Consider the following 15,055-nt stretch of genomic DNA (forward strand, 5'->3'; position numbering starts at 1 on the left):
AAATACGGAGACCTCCGAGCCTCAAAGATATATCGACAAGACTAAAATGTAAGTCTTTTAACACATTCCTAAAAATCCGGTATGAATGTTATACCGAACTCCTTCTGAGACAAAGTGGACAATTCTTTACGATGTTCGCATGTCAGACTGTAGCAATCCGAACACAGGATATGAAATGCAATGTTGTACCAGGACAAATGTTGAATTCAGTTGGAATCGCGGACATAGTCATAGTCCTTCAGTAACGCAGTACATTTTGTCTGGTTACAGAATTACGATCGCCACTTGTCAGCACAAATACTCATACCGAGTATCTTCGGTCAAGGGCCCGGCTGGGTCGGAATTATCACCAGCTGAGCGGTGAGCTTCCATTGATTTTATTTGACAGTCTCGCTATTTTGTTTTCTTGCCTAATGACTCTTATTCATGACTTTTTAAGTGATGAGATTTTTTCCATTCTTTTTCCCGTTTTCTCATGTGGATTGTATAGACCTTCTGACTTTGACACAGCCATCTAGGTATGTGCCCTTCTGTGCATTGAGTCACAGCATCACGCACAAGTCACAAAGCATGTAGTATGAATGAGTCGTACACGGTCAAAACACTTTTACTCGTTGCGACTACCTTGTAGATACATTTCTTTTATCCTAAAGAACGTGTCAGTATAAACTCACTAGTCACCTACACGTCAATTGATAATATCGCCTCTCAGCACAATTCCGACACGGATATGTTATGGTGGCACTGATACGAGACAAAGGTGAATTAAGATATTATACCTGCAGTAGAAGCAATAACTAAGTATGTACAGACCATGAACTAAGGTCTTGTTGTAATTATATCCATGCAAGACACATGTTCTATTGTCAACCATTTGTTTGTTTCAGCCCTGAGGAATCGCGAGTGCGATGAAACACGTGTCGGCTGGCTGTATACTGCAATAAAGACTCCACGTATCACCCTTCATTGGAGTTCTGTTGGCTTACTTCTGCCACTTATGTTGTTTTACCAATTTGTTGTATTGTTACCTAACAATCGTATCACTGTGTTTGAGTGCATCGGCAACCCCCTTTGTCAGTTAATTAAGTGGCTCTTGCCCACTTATTTTGAGTGGTTTGGGTTTGTCCACTCGCCGCGTTGCACCTATAATCTGATTTGAAAACTGTTGTGCGTATAAACTGGCAGTGCACCCAAGTGAGATGATCTTTGACAAGAACTGAGGCCCTGTCCGCATGGCAATCCAGTCTTTGCGAACCTGAAAGTATGGTTCTTGAAGCGTGAGCGCCTGCAATTCACTCATCCTGAGCAAAGATTTAATGGCCACCAGAAATGCTGTTTTTAGGGTGAGCATTTGTAACAATGCTTTGTACAATGGTTCAGAGGGCGCCTTCATTAACTGCGTGAGTTTCACATTTAGATTCCATGCTGGTGCTGATATTTTACTTGGTGGTGCAATTCTCTTTGCCCCTTCTAAGAATCTTTTAATTACTGAGGCTATGAAAACATGTCTTCCAATGTGACCCCTTGTGTAGGCCACTGTCTCTGTCAGATGTACCTTAAACGAGGCATATGTCAACTTGCAGTCTATGAGGTTGTTAAATATCTCAACGCTGTTAGTTCTTTTGTGTCCTTTCCTAGTAATCCATTTTTAAATTACCATATGAAATAACTTTTCCATTTAGTACTTTGATGTTGTTGGCTTTTTTGCTGCTCTTAGAACAGCCATTGTGTTTTCTGGCAGCTCCAAATGTCCAAATTCTAGGTCTTCAAGGAGCCAGGCTGCCAGCTGCCAGGCTCAGCGACTCTGGTTCTTGTTGAAGTACCCTTCTTTCTTCCACTGCCAGATGGTCTTATTGAATTGGTAATCTTTGCATGTTTCCCTGTGCCCTTTCCATCAGTTCCGATAACCATGTTTAGCTCACCCGCTGTGGGGCAATTAGTGTGAGAGTCATTTAGCTCTGTCTGCATTCTCCTAATCACTCTGCATATCAGTGATATTGGGGGGAAAGGCATAAGCAAATGTCCCTGACCAGTTTATCAACAGTGCATTCCTCGGGGGTTGGTGGTATGGCTGTCTCGAGGCAAAGCTTTGGCACTAGGCGTTTCTTGGCATTGCAAATAGTTCTATTGTTGGGGTTCCCCACCTCAGACAGATCTTGCTGAGTACTTTCTGAATCTCAAAGAGACACATTAGTGATAGATTACTTACCTTAGAATATCCCCAGGCGTCAGACTGGATCCAGAAAGTTTTGCTTAGCAGTACCCTTGCGCGTCCGTAGGTGGCGTCCTGCGGCTCCGCGTCTATCACTGGAGTCGTCAGCGCCGAGCTGACGTCACGAGAGTACTTAGGCGCCACCCATGCGCGCTGACGTGAGTTCTTTCTTTTTCCGCGCCAGTAAGCGCAGATACGGATTGAGCATGTACCTAAGTAACTTTTTGACTGCTATTTGAGACTTTTCTTTCCCCCTTTTTTCTCCTGGTGCACGTAGGGATGCCCGGCTTCAAGTCTTGTGGGGTCTGTCGCCGTAATATGTCGGTGACGGACCCCCACGATGTTTGCTTCTACTGCCTGGAGAACGATCACAACTCCCGGGACTGCTGGGACTGTCGGGCCATGGCCCCCAAGGTCTTGCGGGAACGGCGTAGGAAGCTGCTGGAGGTCCAGCATTCATCAAGCCCCCGCTTCGGGTCTAGGGTCCATTTCCAGGACCGCTCACGGGACCGGAGATCTCGCTTCTCGGGCTCCAAGTCTTCACCTTTGGATTCCGGTAAGCGTCGCCACAAGAAGAAGTCGAAGAAGCATGTTCGCACTCTGACGTCCCCCCGATGCTCCCCTGAGACGGACGAGGGGGACAGGGGCTCCGCCCCTGCAGCTCCTCTAGAGCCGGGGTGTCCCGCAGCCTACCCACCATACCAGAGTCCGTCACCGACTCCCGAACAGGTGCAAGAGTTTTTTGCTGCCATGGACCGCCTTTTTAGGCCTCGGGCTCCCGCCGGCGCGCCTTCGGGCCCCGCGGTCCTGTGTCCAGATCCTGTTGGCCCGGCAGCTCCGCCACCGGCGCCAGCCCCGGCGCCACAGGCTCCTACGCCGTTGGCTCCGGCCCCGGCGCCACGAGGTGCGGCGCTGCCTGCTCCGGCCCCAGTGCCACCCTCGGTGCCACACTGGGTACCGTTTATCCATCCTTCGCCCCGGTTCCAGGACCATTTTGTTCCGGCCTGGGATCCGCATTGGGAGGTGGCGCCGGTCCAGCCGGTGCAGTTTCCGTTGCCGATGCCGTTCATTCCTTCCCCGGCTCCGTTCCTGCCACCGCGACCCGCACCCTCTATACCGGAGGCGGACAAGAACTGGGAGGGGTCCGGGGACCCTCTTGCACAGCAATGTGACTCCGAGCAAGATTGGGTGGATGACTTGGAGGATGCGGGCGACCTCGATGTCTCCTCTGATCCGGGGTTCGCTTCTCCCCCGCCTACGATGGAGGAAGGTGCCTCCTACATGATGGTACTCCGCACGCACACACACACACAGACACAGAGAGCCACACACAGAGAGCCACACACACACACACACACAGAGCCACACACACACACAGAGAGCTACACACACACAGACACACGCGCGCACAGAGACACACACACACAAAGAGCCACACACACAGAGAGCCACACACAGAGAGCCCCCCACAAACACAGACAGAGAGAGAGAGCCACACACACACACAGAGAGCCACACACACACAGAGAGCCACACACACACACAGCAAGAGAGCCACAGACACACACACACACTGAGACACACACACACAAAGAGCCACACACACACAGAGCCACACACAGGGAACAGAGGCCAGAAAAAACGATCACTAAGAGGAAACAGAGGGCAGGAAAGAAAGCACAATGAGGGAACAGGGGGCAGGAAAGCAAGCACAACGAGGGAACAGGGGGCAGGAAAGCAAGCACAACGAGGGGGCAGGAAAGCAAGCGCAAGCACAACGAGGGAACAGGGGGCAGGAAAGCAAGCACAACGAGGGAACAGGGGGCAGAAAAGAAAGCACAACGAGGGAACAGAGGGCAGAAAAACGAAGAGAACACGAGCACAACCAGGAAACAGAGGCAAGAAAACTTACTGGCTCGGGGGGGGGGGGGTGAGTCTCTCTCTGTTGCGCGGCCGGTCTCCCTTCCTCGCTGGTAGGCTCCCTCTTCAGAAGCGGCGGGGGCAGGCACTGGCAGTGTGCCTCGCGCCCCCTCCGCAGCAGCAATAGGCGGCGGGGCTCTCTCTTCTTCCGGGGCTCCCTCCAGCGCATGGGAGCCCCTGGAACACTTGCGGCACTTGAGGAGGCGGGGTGGGCTCCCGACCTCCCCCCTCGAAGTCTTCCTCGGCTGCCAGGGCATGCATGGGACTTCCGGCTCAGGTTACGGGGCAAAGAGGGGGTTGCAGGTGGTTTACGGGGGTAGAAGTGGTGTTCCCAGCAGCAGGCACCTTTGCAGCGGGCAGAAGCGGTGCTCCCGGAACCAGGCACCTTCCCATGGTGCAGAGGAGTGCTCGTGGGAGCAGGCGGCTTTACAGACTGTACCCCGCCAGCAGATAGGCTTACAGAGGGCCTTGGGGTGTCAGGGGGTGGTCGCAGCAGGCACCATTACTCACAGGGGCTTTATATTGGGGTAATCGCCAGCAGCCAGCCATACGTGGAGCAGGAGGGGTGCTCAAAGGTGTAGGCAATTTTGCACCGGACAGACAGAGGGACTGCTACCAAGAGCAGACCGTCTTCTGTGGGATAGACGTTTGAGACTACAGGCATGGGCAGAGAGGTGCACCGGGCAGCAGGCACCTTTATAGGGGGTATACGCCAGCAGGCACAGGAGGCTACGTGGCTGCAGGAGACTTCACAAGGGACACAGAGAGCAGACAGGCTCCCATGGAGAAGACGGGTGGCACTCCCGGCAGCTTCAGGGAGCAGAGCGGTGGTCGCGGCAGCTGGACAGAAGGCGATCCCAGCAGCAGGCAGGTTTACAAGGGACAGAGGGGCACGGGGTGCCGCTGATCCCATGCACTTGGAGGGGGGGTGAAACCATGAGACCAACACACATTGCACAGCGCGACCAGTTAGCTTCCTACAGACCCAAGACACGCACACGTCCCCGGCTGACAGCACACGGGCGAGAAGCACAAATAATACAGAAATCAAAGGTCTGTACCCTCCGGTGGCGTCGGCCGACCTTCATCTCTCCGCTGCCGCCTCCCGCTCGGATCCAGATGCGGTTTTGTTCTTCACTCGTGCAAGCTATGAGAGGAATGCGGGCCCGGGATCTCATGGTTTCTTCTGTTCCTGTCATGGGGCTAGGTCCAGCCAGCCAAGTAGGGTAGCATTTTTATCTGAAGAAATTTTGGAACGCAGGGAAGCAAAGAACAACTACGGAAGGATAGCGTTTGTAACGGTTCATTGTCTCCTTCCCAACGCTGCTTCTCCCGAGTTGATTGGAGCTTGGGGATAGAGTTACAGCATGGACACCAATCAAAAGTAAAATATGACTGCACCATTAGCATGATTTGTGATCTATTTTGTTTTGCTGTGAAGTTCATCACAGCAAACAAAAACAAAAACTTCGGACATGAGGGAAGCTCTTCCCCCGCTTCCCAACTTTGATCTGAGGAAAAATGTTTCAGGTGTTTTCACCAGAAAACATTTTCGTTTCCAGTATGGTGGATGAACCATTGAAGTTTACCGCACTATGAAGGTAGTGCAGTGGACATCAACGGGTAATCCACCACACTAAGTGGATTATTACTGTTTTTGCTCTTTTGGAATCCAGAGATCAGTACTTGTGTTTTATGTATTTTAATGATTAGTTTGTATTTATATTCAAATTTTGCACGCTATCTTTTCTATTTTTCAAAAGGGTATGTTAAGAATTACGAAACACACACACAATGCCAGCCTGCATAATTCTGAATCAACTTCAGTGTGTGACAAAATTCAAACATATTTTACTCAACCACCCCAGTAACATACAATAACAAACCTGATTGTGAGATAAACTTTGTTGCAAAAGCTGAAATTCATTAGCCATGCCTTAAAAGTAAGAAGAGGAAGAGGAGTTGTAAAATCTTATGAAGGAGTATAGGACTTACGAACTGAGCATTGAGACATAGGAAGCTGTTGTATCTTTGTGTTGTTTCTGCAGGCAGCTACCTCCATCTGACATTGGTTTTGATAAACTGTCCTGTCAGAACCACACACAGGGTCGCCATCATAACCACAGTCACGGTAGCACATGCATTGTTCAAAGTGCTCCTCCTCCAGACATCCAAACACGTTGTTGCATGTTCCACTGTGAATGATACCTAGAACAGAGCACACACATTTTGAACATTATAAATAGAAAAAAACAAACTAAAGGTTTTAGATTTTTTCTGAGAATAAAACAATACATAATCTGTGCAATTCTTTCTGTACTTTAAAGCACATTAAATTAATCTGAAGGGTAAGCGAGTACATGAGATCAAACTAAACCCATGTAGTTCTTAAAAATATACAAATCTGTTTCCATAAGAATTGTTTAATTGAATAAAAATTGCAAACATTTGACATTCTTGAAGTACTAAAATCTAGTTGAGGATATATGGTGGAAGATCTCTGCATTTAATTCTCCTCCCTATCAAATCCTCTTCCACCACATCTGAGACATAAAACTTATTTCCTCAAAGTCAGGGAATCCCGATGCTCATGTTTTCCTCCATGCTCCAAGAAAAGGGGCAGCCCAATAAACCTGGGACCAGGGTAAGAAAATGTTTTAAGGAAAATTAATGGTCCCTATGAGGGAAGTGTAAGCCTCGACTTTCATGGTAACCATACAAAATGTCACTAGATTGGTTTGAACAAGAATCAAATCAAAATTTGTTCAGTTTATTCTAAACAATAAGGTTAAAAATACCTTTTCTTTAAAGCAACATATTGTTTAGAAACGAGGAGCTTCAAAGAATACTAAAAGTGAAAAGAGTGAATTTAAAGTGCGCACATGCTAAACAGACAGCATATATACAAGTCAATAATATGGATACAATTGTTGTTACACTCCACTCTATGTCAAAGTGTCATATTCCTTATCAAATTAAAAGACAGTCCGCTATTATATTTTTTTTGACGTTTAGACCCTATTAATGTTTCTTATATAAGGGTCATCATAAGGATGGAACAGGATTTAATGGAAGCACAAAACAATTGTGGCAATGACTAACCCAAATGAATCATGTAGCGATATGGGGAATAACTCATAAGCTCCCTCAGTAGCGCGTGCCAATTTAACACTGACGCTGATTTTAGGGTGTAATCAATGAGAACAGCTTATAAACCATCTGGAGATCGGTATGCCCGTGAACTATTTGGTGGGTGAGAATATGTCTAATCACACAGACAAAGTGAGTTAACAAACTACCCAGGGGATAAGGAAAATAACTCCCTATTGATTAACAAAAAGCCACTGTCATACAATTGGTGTAGTTTGTAAGGCGCCATGCTGAGCCCTTTCCAATACTGGCTGTGGCTTAAAGTCAGGAAAAACCCCAGCTCGCATTTTCATTTAGGTCTTTGGCTAACCCTTTCTTCAGACCAGAGTGACTGGCTAGCTGCTTGACTGTTCCTGTAATCGTCTTTTTTCTACACTTAGCCACTCAGATGCCTTGGGCCAGTTACTAGCCTCTTCTAAAAGAAACTATGCGCCGGGTTCGGACTGGGACAGAAAATAGACCGGGTACCAAAATAAAAGAGGCCCAATTATTGAATTAGATAGCTAAAAAAGTGGTCCATGTGTGCAATGTGGCGCAATTTTGAACTTGTAAAGACACACTGTATAAGTGTTCTGCACAGTGTGGAAGATTGCATGGATTTGAGATTGCTGCAGGCAATGTTTGTTTCAATATCATGGAAAACAACAGTAAACACAGCCGAGCAGACCATACAACCGGCCCACAAACAGCCCAAAAAAGTCCCACATTCTGACGTTTCAGACCAGTCAGTTGGGCACAGCCTGATTACCTGATAGGCCAGTCCAACCGTGATTAAGTGACTCTGAAAATGCTTTGAGACTGTTCATACACCAGGAGGACTCCTGTGATCAGTCTCATTCAATCTACTGATTGATGAGTTCATTCTGGACTTTATTTTAATGATATGTTTCTCATTCTCAGCCACAGCAGATTTTCAAAATCACTAACACTTTACAACCAGGTAGATTTCGTTTTACTATAGCTAGCAACAGTATTATTGCAAGTGGCAACTTCTCCTTAGAGCAGGTGCTGAAGAGAGCTTCTGTCATGCCTTCGCAGAAACATAAATGTACTGATCTGTTGGGCAGTCCAACGGTTGGATGTTAATGTAATTTTCTAGAGATGAAAAAAAAAAAAAAGACAGTGGGGCAAGATGGCGGCCTAGACGCTAGGCTGATTGCAGCACTCTACTGAGCTCCGATGATGAAGATGGCCAAGTGAATCGTTTTGTAATGGATTCTACACGGAGCGTAAAGAAATGTTTACACGACCTCAGAGAGAAGGTTTGAAGAAGGGAGAGGTAAAATTCACGATAAGTGAAGAAGGAAGAGGACACCGATATCCTGGCTGGTTGACAGCGGAAAACCCTGGGCGCCGTGAAAGGGAAAGCGCCGCTTGTTGAATTGTAACTGACACGGCTGAACGTCTGAGCTGAGAGCGAGCGCGATACAGTTGCAAGATCCAGCGGGCTCTGGACGCCGTGAAAGGAAAGCGTCGCTTGTTGAAAATATAATTGATACATTTGAACTGAAAGCGGGATACAGTTGCAAGCCCCAGTGCGAAAGCTCCGGGCACCGTGAAAGGAAAGCGCCGCTTACTGACTTGCAATTTACACATTAAAATTGGAAGTGAGATACAGTTGCAGGCTCCACAGGCAACATATTAATAATGAGATACTGTTACAATGTACTAAAAACCCTCAAACGATGTGAACTATTCGATACACTCACCCTCTGGTGGAACCCGGCTTCTCTACGCAGCGGCGTTTCCAGGGCAACAGTGTGTACACAGACAGCAGCAGCTCTACGGAAGCCGAGTCAGCTTCAAGAATTAACGTGGCAAAACGCCAGCTCCTCTCTGGACGGCTCTGTTTGGCGCTTGGGGAAGGTTTTGCAGTGCAAGACGCCAGGGGAGAAAGACACAGCGATGCCGCCAAAAAGTGCCTCAGCTGCAGCCACCAGAGCCAGGATTGCAAAAGCGGCGAGGGTGCTGCGAAAGGAGGCAGAGAGACAGCAGCGAGAAGGGCTGATGGATGATGAAGACCAGCTACAGGTAAAGATGGCGAAATCTAAAAAACAAGTAACTGCAACTGGCTCTCCCTCGGGGTCTTCAAGACAGGAAATACTAGCGACCCGTAGAAGAATAAACAGCGCAGGAGGGAGAACTGTGCATGAGCTAATGTTTAGAAAGACCCCAAATCAGAATAATTCACAATTAGAGGCTGATCTTGAAACCGAGACTGTATCTATTCCAATATCGAATGGGGATCAGAGTCTTGCAATTGAGGGACAACAGAATGCCATCCCTGACCCGGAGGAGGGAACATCCAATACCCTTATTAACCTCGAAAACTCCGAAAACATAGCAAGTACTGAGGTTCTGAATGTGGAAATTCCCAATACAAATAACTTCATAATTGATGAAGTCTTAAAAAACAACTTAACTGATCAACCTAAAGTAATAGTGCTGGATGAAGAAAAGCAGGTTGGGGCTGGTCGGGCAATGTCATTCTCGGGGCCTGGAGGCAATATTCTAGGAGTGCAAAATAAACAGACTAACTCTGCTGTGCCTGAAGAGTCTCTTCCTATAATAAATAAGAACCGGATCATACCTAACGTAATAGTGACAACTCCAGTGCTAGGTAAAACAACTACTACTACCGCGGAGGAGATATCTAGTACACCTAAGTCACCCCTACGTGCAATCTCTAACCAAACTATAACAAATAAAGAGACCAATAATTCGATCTCAAATACCACCCTACAATTGCTTACACAACCAGGACAGCTGCAAGAGGGGGAAAAAGACCTTACGGAGTTTTATTCTTTTTCCGATGACACTGAAGAGGTTGGAGCTGACAATTTAGGAGATTGGTCTGAGAGCTTTGAATCGTCTGAAGGTGAATCAGAAATAAATATATACTCCTCAGAAGACAGTTATGATGAGGGGAGACAGATATCCAACACTGTGAAAACTAAGTCCAAAGGTAATACAAAAACTATGTTAAAAAAAGTAGCAGCAGGCCAACTTGAATATAATCAGGCTTCTTCCTCAGACATCCCAGGGGATTCAGAGGTAACCCCCTCCGCACTAGAGACCATCCTCCAGGCTATAGCAGCTCACAGAGAAGAGACGGCCCAGGATAGTAAAAGATCTCGCATAGCCTTGCGTAAAATGCAGGGGGTTGTAAAGAAACTATCCAAGACATGCACACGGATTGGAGAGCGGGTAACGGAGATGGAGCAAAGGGTAATGGCAGCAGAGAAAGACTCTTCCGAAAACTGCGAGAAAATTAAATTACAGGAAACAGAACTGGTGGATATCAAATGGAAGCTCGAGGAATTCGAAAACAGGAAACGCCGCAATAATCTTCGCATCCTGGGAATTCCAGAGAAAGTTGAGGGAGAGAACATACGAGCTTTCATTATTAAACTTTTCAGTGAAGCAATGCCTGAACTACAGAGTTGGAACTGGGAAGTTGAAATCCAAAGGGTACATTGTTTCCCTTTTAATCCTCCATCGAAACCAGGACTATATCCAAGAGCTGTACTAGTGTACTTTGGTAATTTTTTACTAAGGCAGGCGATAGCAGATAAAGCGAGACCAGACCGGAAGATAGCTTGTAATGGTTTTTCTTTTTTTTTCGAGACCTGATTTTTGCCACGCAACCGTCGAAAGACGATGGAGGTTGCGAATGCTGATTAAATCATTTCAAGAGAAAGGTGCTCAGGCCTATTTGAACAACCCGGCGACTCTTAAGATTGTTCACCATGGTCAGACTAAGTTTTTTCAGTCAGAGATAAAGGCAAAAGCATACTTAGACGAAATTTCATAGAATCTAACTCACTTGGGTCATAATACTTCAATAATCTATAGGGAGATATACCTTCTTCTTCATGTTTTGACGTCATGCTTTGACGGGTGAAGTAAAGATGCGTTTCTTTGTGGAGAAAGTATATAAAAATAGGAAAGGTTTAACCTAAGGTTGTATGATATAGACTGTATATAAAGGTTTCTTTTTTTTTTTTCTCTTTTGAGATATAATATGATATAATATGATATACTTGAATGTGATGTAGAATCCTTGTAAGAATCCTTTGTCCTTTTTCTTTTTTTTAATGTTATATTGATAGCTCAGTAGAAGTGCAGCAACTTCATCACACAGACTCTGGGTGAGTCTGGAAGCCCCAGCAGGAAGGGAGGAAGCAGAAAAGGGGTGGGCAAGAGGGAGGGACGACGCAGAGGGAGGGGGGAAGGGAAGGGGAAAATGGGAAAAAAGGGAAAAAAAGCAGGCATAATAGCAGGAATAGAGTTAACTTTGAAAAACATAAAGCAGGGTATGTATATGGAATATGATTTGAGCACCACTAGTCGACAAAACTACCATATCAATAATGGGTAAGCTTAATATACAAACCTGGAATATAGGAGGATTATTGACTAGAGATAAAAGAGTACGACTTGAAGAATTATTAAAACTATATCCGGTAGACATTTTATGTCTACAGGAAACCCATATTCCATGGAGCAAAAGAGCATTACTAAGACTGAGGGGATACAATCTGATAGTAGCTTCAACTCAAACGACAAATATAAGGGGGGTCGCAATATTGGCCAAGAGTTGTCATGGACAAGGAATACGCTGTGCATCAGATCCATATGGAAGATGGGCAATTGCCAAATTAGCTAACGGAATTACGATATGCACTGTTTATGGATCCAATCAGGATGATCCTATAACTTTTGAAAAATTGGAAACAGAATTAGCCATTTGGCAAGGTCCATTAATTTTTTGCGGCGACCTAAACATTTCTTTAATACCATCCTTGACATCGCAGGTAATTGGATTAAAATATATTGGTCGGAAACCAAAGGTTTATCAGGCTATTAGTAATTTAATTTGTAGCCTAGGGCTAACTGATATTTGGATGCAAAATAACCCAGCAGACTCTGGCTACACGTATTATTCACACCCCCATCAAAAATATGTACGGATAGATTACATTTTTACATCTAAAGATTTAACTTCCTCCTTGCAAATAAAGAAACTTCCGAAAACACTATCAGATCATAATTCTTTATTATTATCAGTTGATTATCAAACTAATTATAATCAAAATACAACATGGTCCTTCGATAGGAAATTACTATGTAACCAAGAATATATTGATTTTATTAAAGCCTGGACTGAGGAATTTTTTAGTATGAATCGATTTAGTGCTTCAAGGAATATTGTTTGGGATACTTATAAAGCCGCTCTAAGAGGGGAACTATTAAGTATCAAAGTAAAAGTAGGAAGGATGAAAAACAAGAATTCGGAGTGAAAATAACTGCTCTAGCTAAAGCCGAAGAGGAGCATATCAGTAAAATCAGGCAAAGACAAGATACAAACCAGGTGATGATGCAGATAGCTATAATAAAGTCAGAACTAAACTCTAAACTAAGTCAGAAAGCTGCTGAGACATATCAATCACATAGGAAACAAGTCTATGAAAGCGGAGAGAAAGTGGGCAGACAACTGGCACTTAGTACGCGTCAAAAAATTACAAAAAGGGACATAGCTACCATAATAGAAAATGGGCAGACATTCACTCATGCAGCTGGAATCAACTCCCAGTTTCAAGGGTATTACCAGAAATTATACACAGAAGATATTAACAGATCAGAGGAAGAAATAGAAGCTTTTATAAATAATTTCATTAGTAACTTCGAGGCTATGAAAACGTTGGACACTGATACAAGGGAGGACCTTGAAAAAGAAATAACAATTGCAGAAGTCAGGACCGCATTATCATTATTAGCCTCTGGCAAAGCAGCAGGTCCAGACAAGATACCGATTGAGCTGTTTAAAATACTTAGCCATCAGTTACTACCGATTCTTCATGATTTATTTCTTGGAATACAATATAATGGTGTACCTCCGACTTCTTGGGAGGAAGCTAATATAATCGTCTTTCCAAAAAGGGAAAATCCCCAGAGCTTCTCACGTCATATCGCCCTATATCCCTTATTAATTCGGATTCCAAATTATATGCAAAAGTCCTAGCACTTAGGCTCAGTGGGGTCATAGAACAGCTCGCCTCCCCATGGCAACATGGTTTTATCCCTGGAAAGGGAACCACTGAGCACATCCGTAGAGCAATTGCTTTATTTGATGCCATGACAGCTAGGGGGGAGCGAATGTCTATGATTCTACTGGATGCTGAGAAAGCTTTCGATCGTGTCACCTGGAAATTTCTATGGGAAGTTATGGCACGCAATAATTTTGGCCCCAAATTTATTAACTCAATAAAATCAATGTATCACCGCCCCAAAGCGAAAGTCCTCGCGGCCGGATTATTTTCTGAATGTATTAATATAACAAGAGGTACTAGACAAGGTTGTCCATGTTCACCCCTGCTATTTGCTTTATATATCAACCCTTTTATTTTGAAACTATTAGAGAGCACTATTATTAAGCCAATTGTTAGCTATCAGTTTGAAACGAAAGTACTGGCATATGCTGACGACATTGCGATAGTTACACCTGATCCTACAGAAGCTATTCATGAAATAGAGGTAATTACGTCAGAATTTGGGGCCTACTCTGGTTATTCCCTTAACAAAGGAAAGACGATTATAATAGGCACATCCGACACAGTTTGTATGGATCCACGAAGAGTTGAAAAAACCACCTATCTGGGCATTGAACTTTGTGCAAACATTAAAACAATCTCACAAATTAATTTTGATCCATTACTGAAAAAAATTGACAACGATTTTAAAAGGGTCAATAGACTTCATCTGTCTATTATAGGGAGAGTTAATTATGTTAAAATGAATACGCTACCCAGATGTCTCTATTTATTTAGAGCAATACCGCTAGCCATTAAAAAGGAGGCTTTAACAGTAATTAATTCACTTATATCGAGGTTTGTATGGCAGAATGGGAAAATTAGGAGGTCTATTGAACTACTGTCTCTGCCTATTGAGAAAGGCGGCCTTACTATACCTAATATGGAACTATACTATTGGGCAGCACAACTAAAACAGCTGATGCCGTTGCTCAGAGGCTATAGCGAAGGGAACTTAAAGGGTCGCGCTGAAATACCATCAATATATGAACTTATAGGCGGGCGGGAGGCAAAAGGCTTGTTATTGCGAAAAACTGAGACAAGAAACTATAAAGCTTTTAAAAGTGAAATTATGATTAATGCTTGGAAAATTTGGAGTAAAATTGCTAAATATAGTAAAGTTGAGAAAATTAATCGCTATACACCACTTCTTTACTCTAATTTTATTCAAGTACAGGATTCAGATGCCTTTCTAAAAAATTGGGCTAAGATAGGAATTAAGACAATTGGTGATTTTCTAATAAAAGACTTTGACACAACCTTTTTAGATTTAAAAATTAAATATAAATTACCGAATGGGGACTTTTTGAAGTTTGCACAGATATTTGCCACACTAAAAGCTAAGGAATCGTTAATTTGCTTACATAAGTATGAAATCATGGATGTAATTTTTAGAACAAATATTAGAATTGGAACTCTATATAATACTCTTCTAAGCATGAAGAAAGATGATCTTGATAAAACGGAAAAAAAGTGGTGCTTAAAATTGAATAACCCAAATGTGGATTTAGACCAGGTGTTAAATATGAGTCAAAAGTTACTGATGGCAAGTAATCTTAAGGCACAATTGTACAAAACTATCTTTGACCTTTACTTTACTCCTGCTAAACTATTTACATGGGGTAAACGAGAGAATGATTTATGCCCAAGATGTACTCAAGGGCCGGCAACTCTTACTCAT

The 15,055-nt window shown here is 44.3% G+C and overlaps 1 protein-coding gene across 2 annotated transcripts in view; it reads right to left on the reverse strand.

Annotated features, from left to right (window-relative positions):
• Window positions 1–15,055, reverse strand: part of CPAMD8 (C3 and PZP like alpha-2-macroglobulin domain containing 8) — a 1,208,079-nt gene that overhangs the window by 227,056 nt on the left and 965,968 nt on the right. For both annotated transcript variants that reach the window (XM_086946939.1, XM_086946938.1), the window contains exon 40: window positions 6,128–6,340. In XM_086946939.1, coding sequence (XP_086803065.1) covers window positions 6,128–6,340 — 213 coding nt within the window. The remainder of the gene's footprint in view (window positions 1–6,127; window positions 6,341–15,055) is intronic.

The sequence above is a fragment of the Lissotriton vulgaris genome, chromosome 12, assembly GCF_964263255.1.
Source record: "Lissotriton vulgaris chromosome 12, aLisVul1.2, whole genome shotgun sequence".
In the NCBI taxonomy this organism is placed as follows: domain Eukaryota; kingdom Metazoa; phylum Chordata; class Amphibia; order Caudata; family Salamandridae; genus Lissotriton; species Lissotriton vulgaris.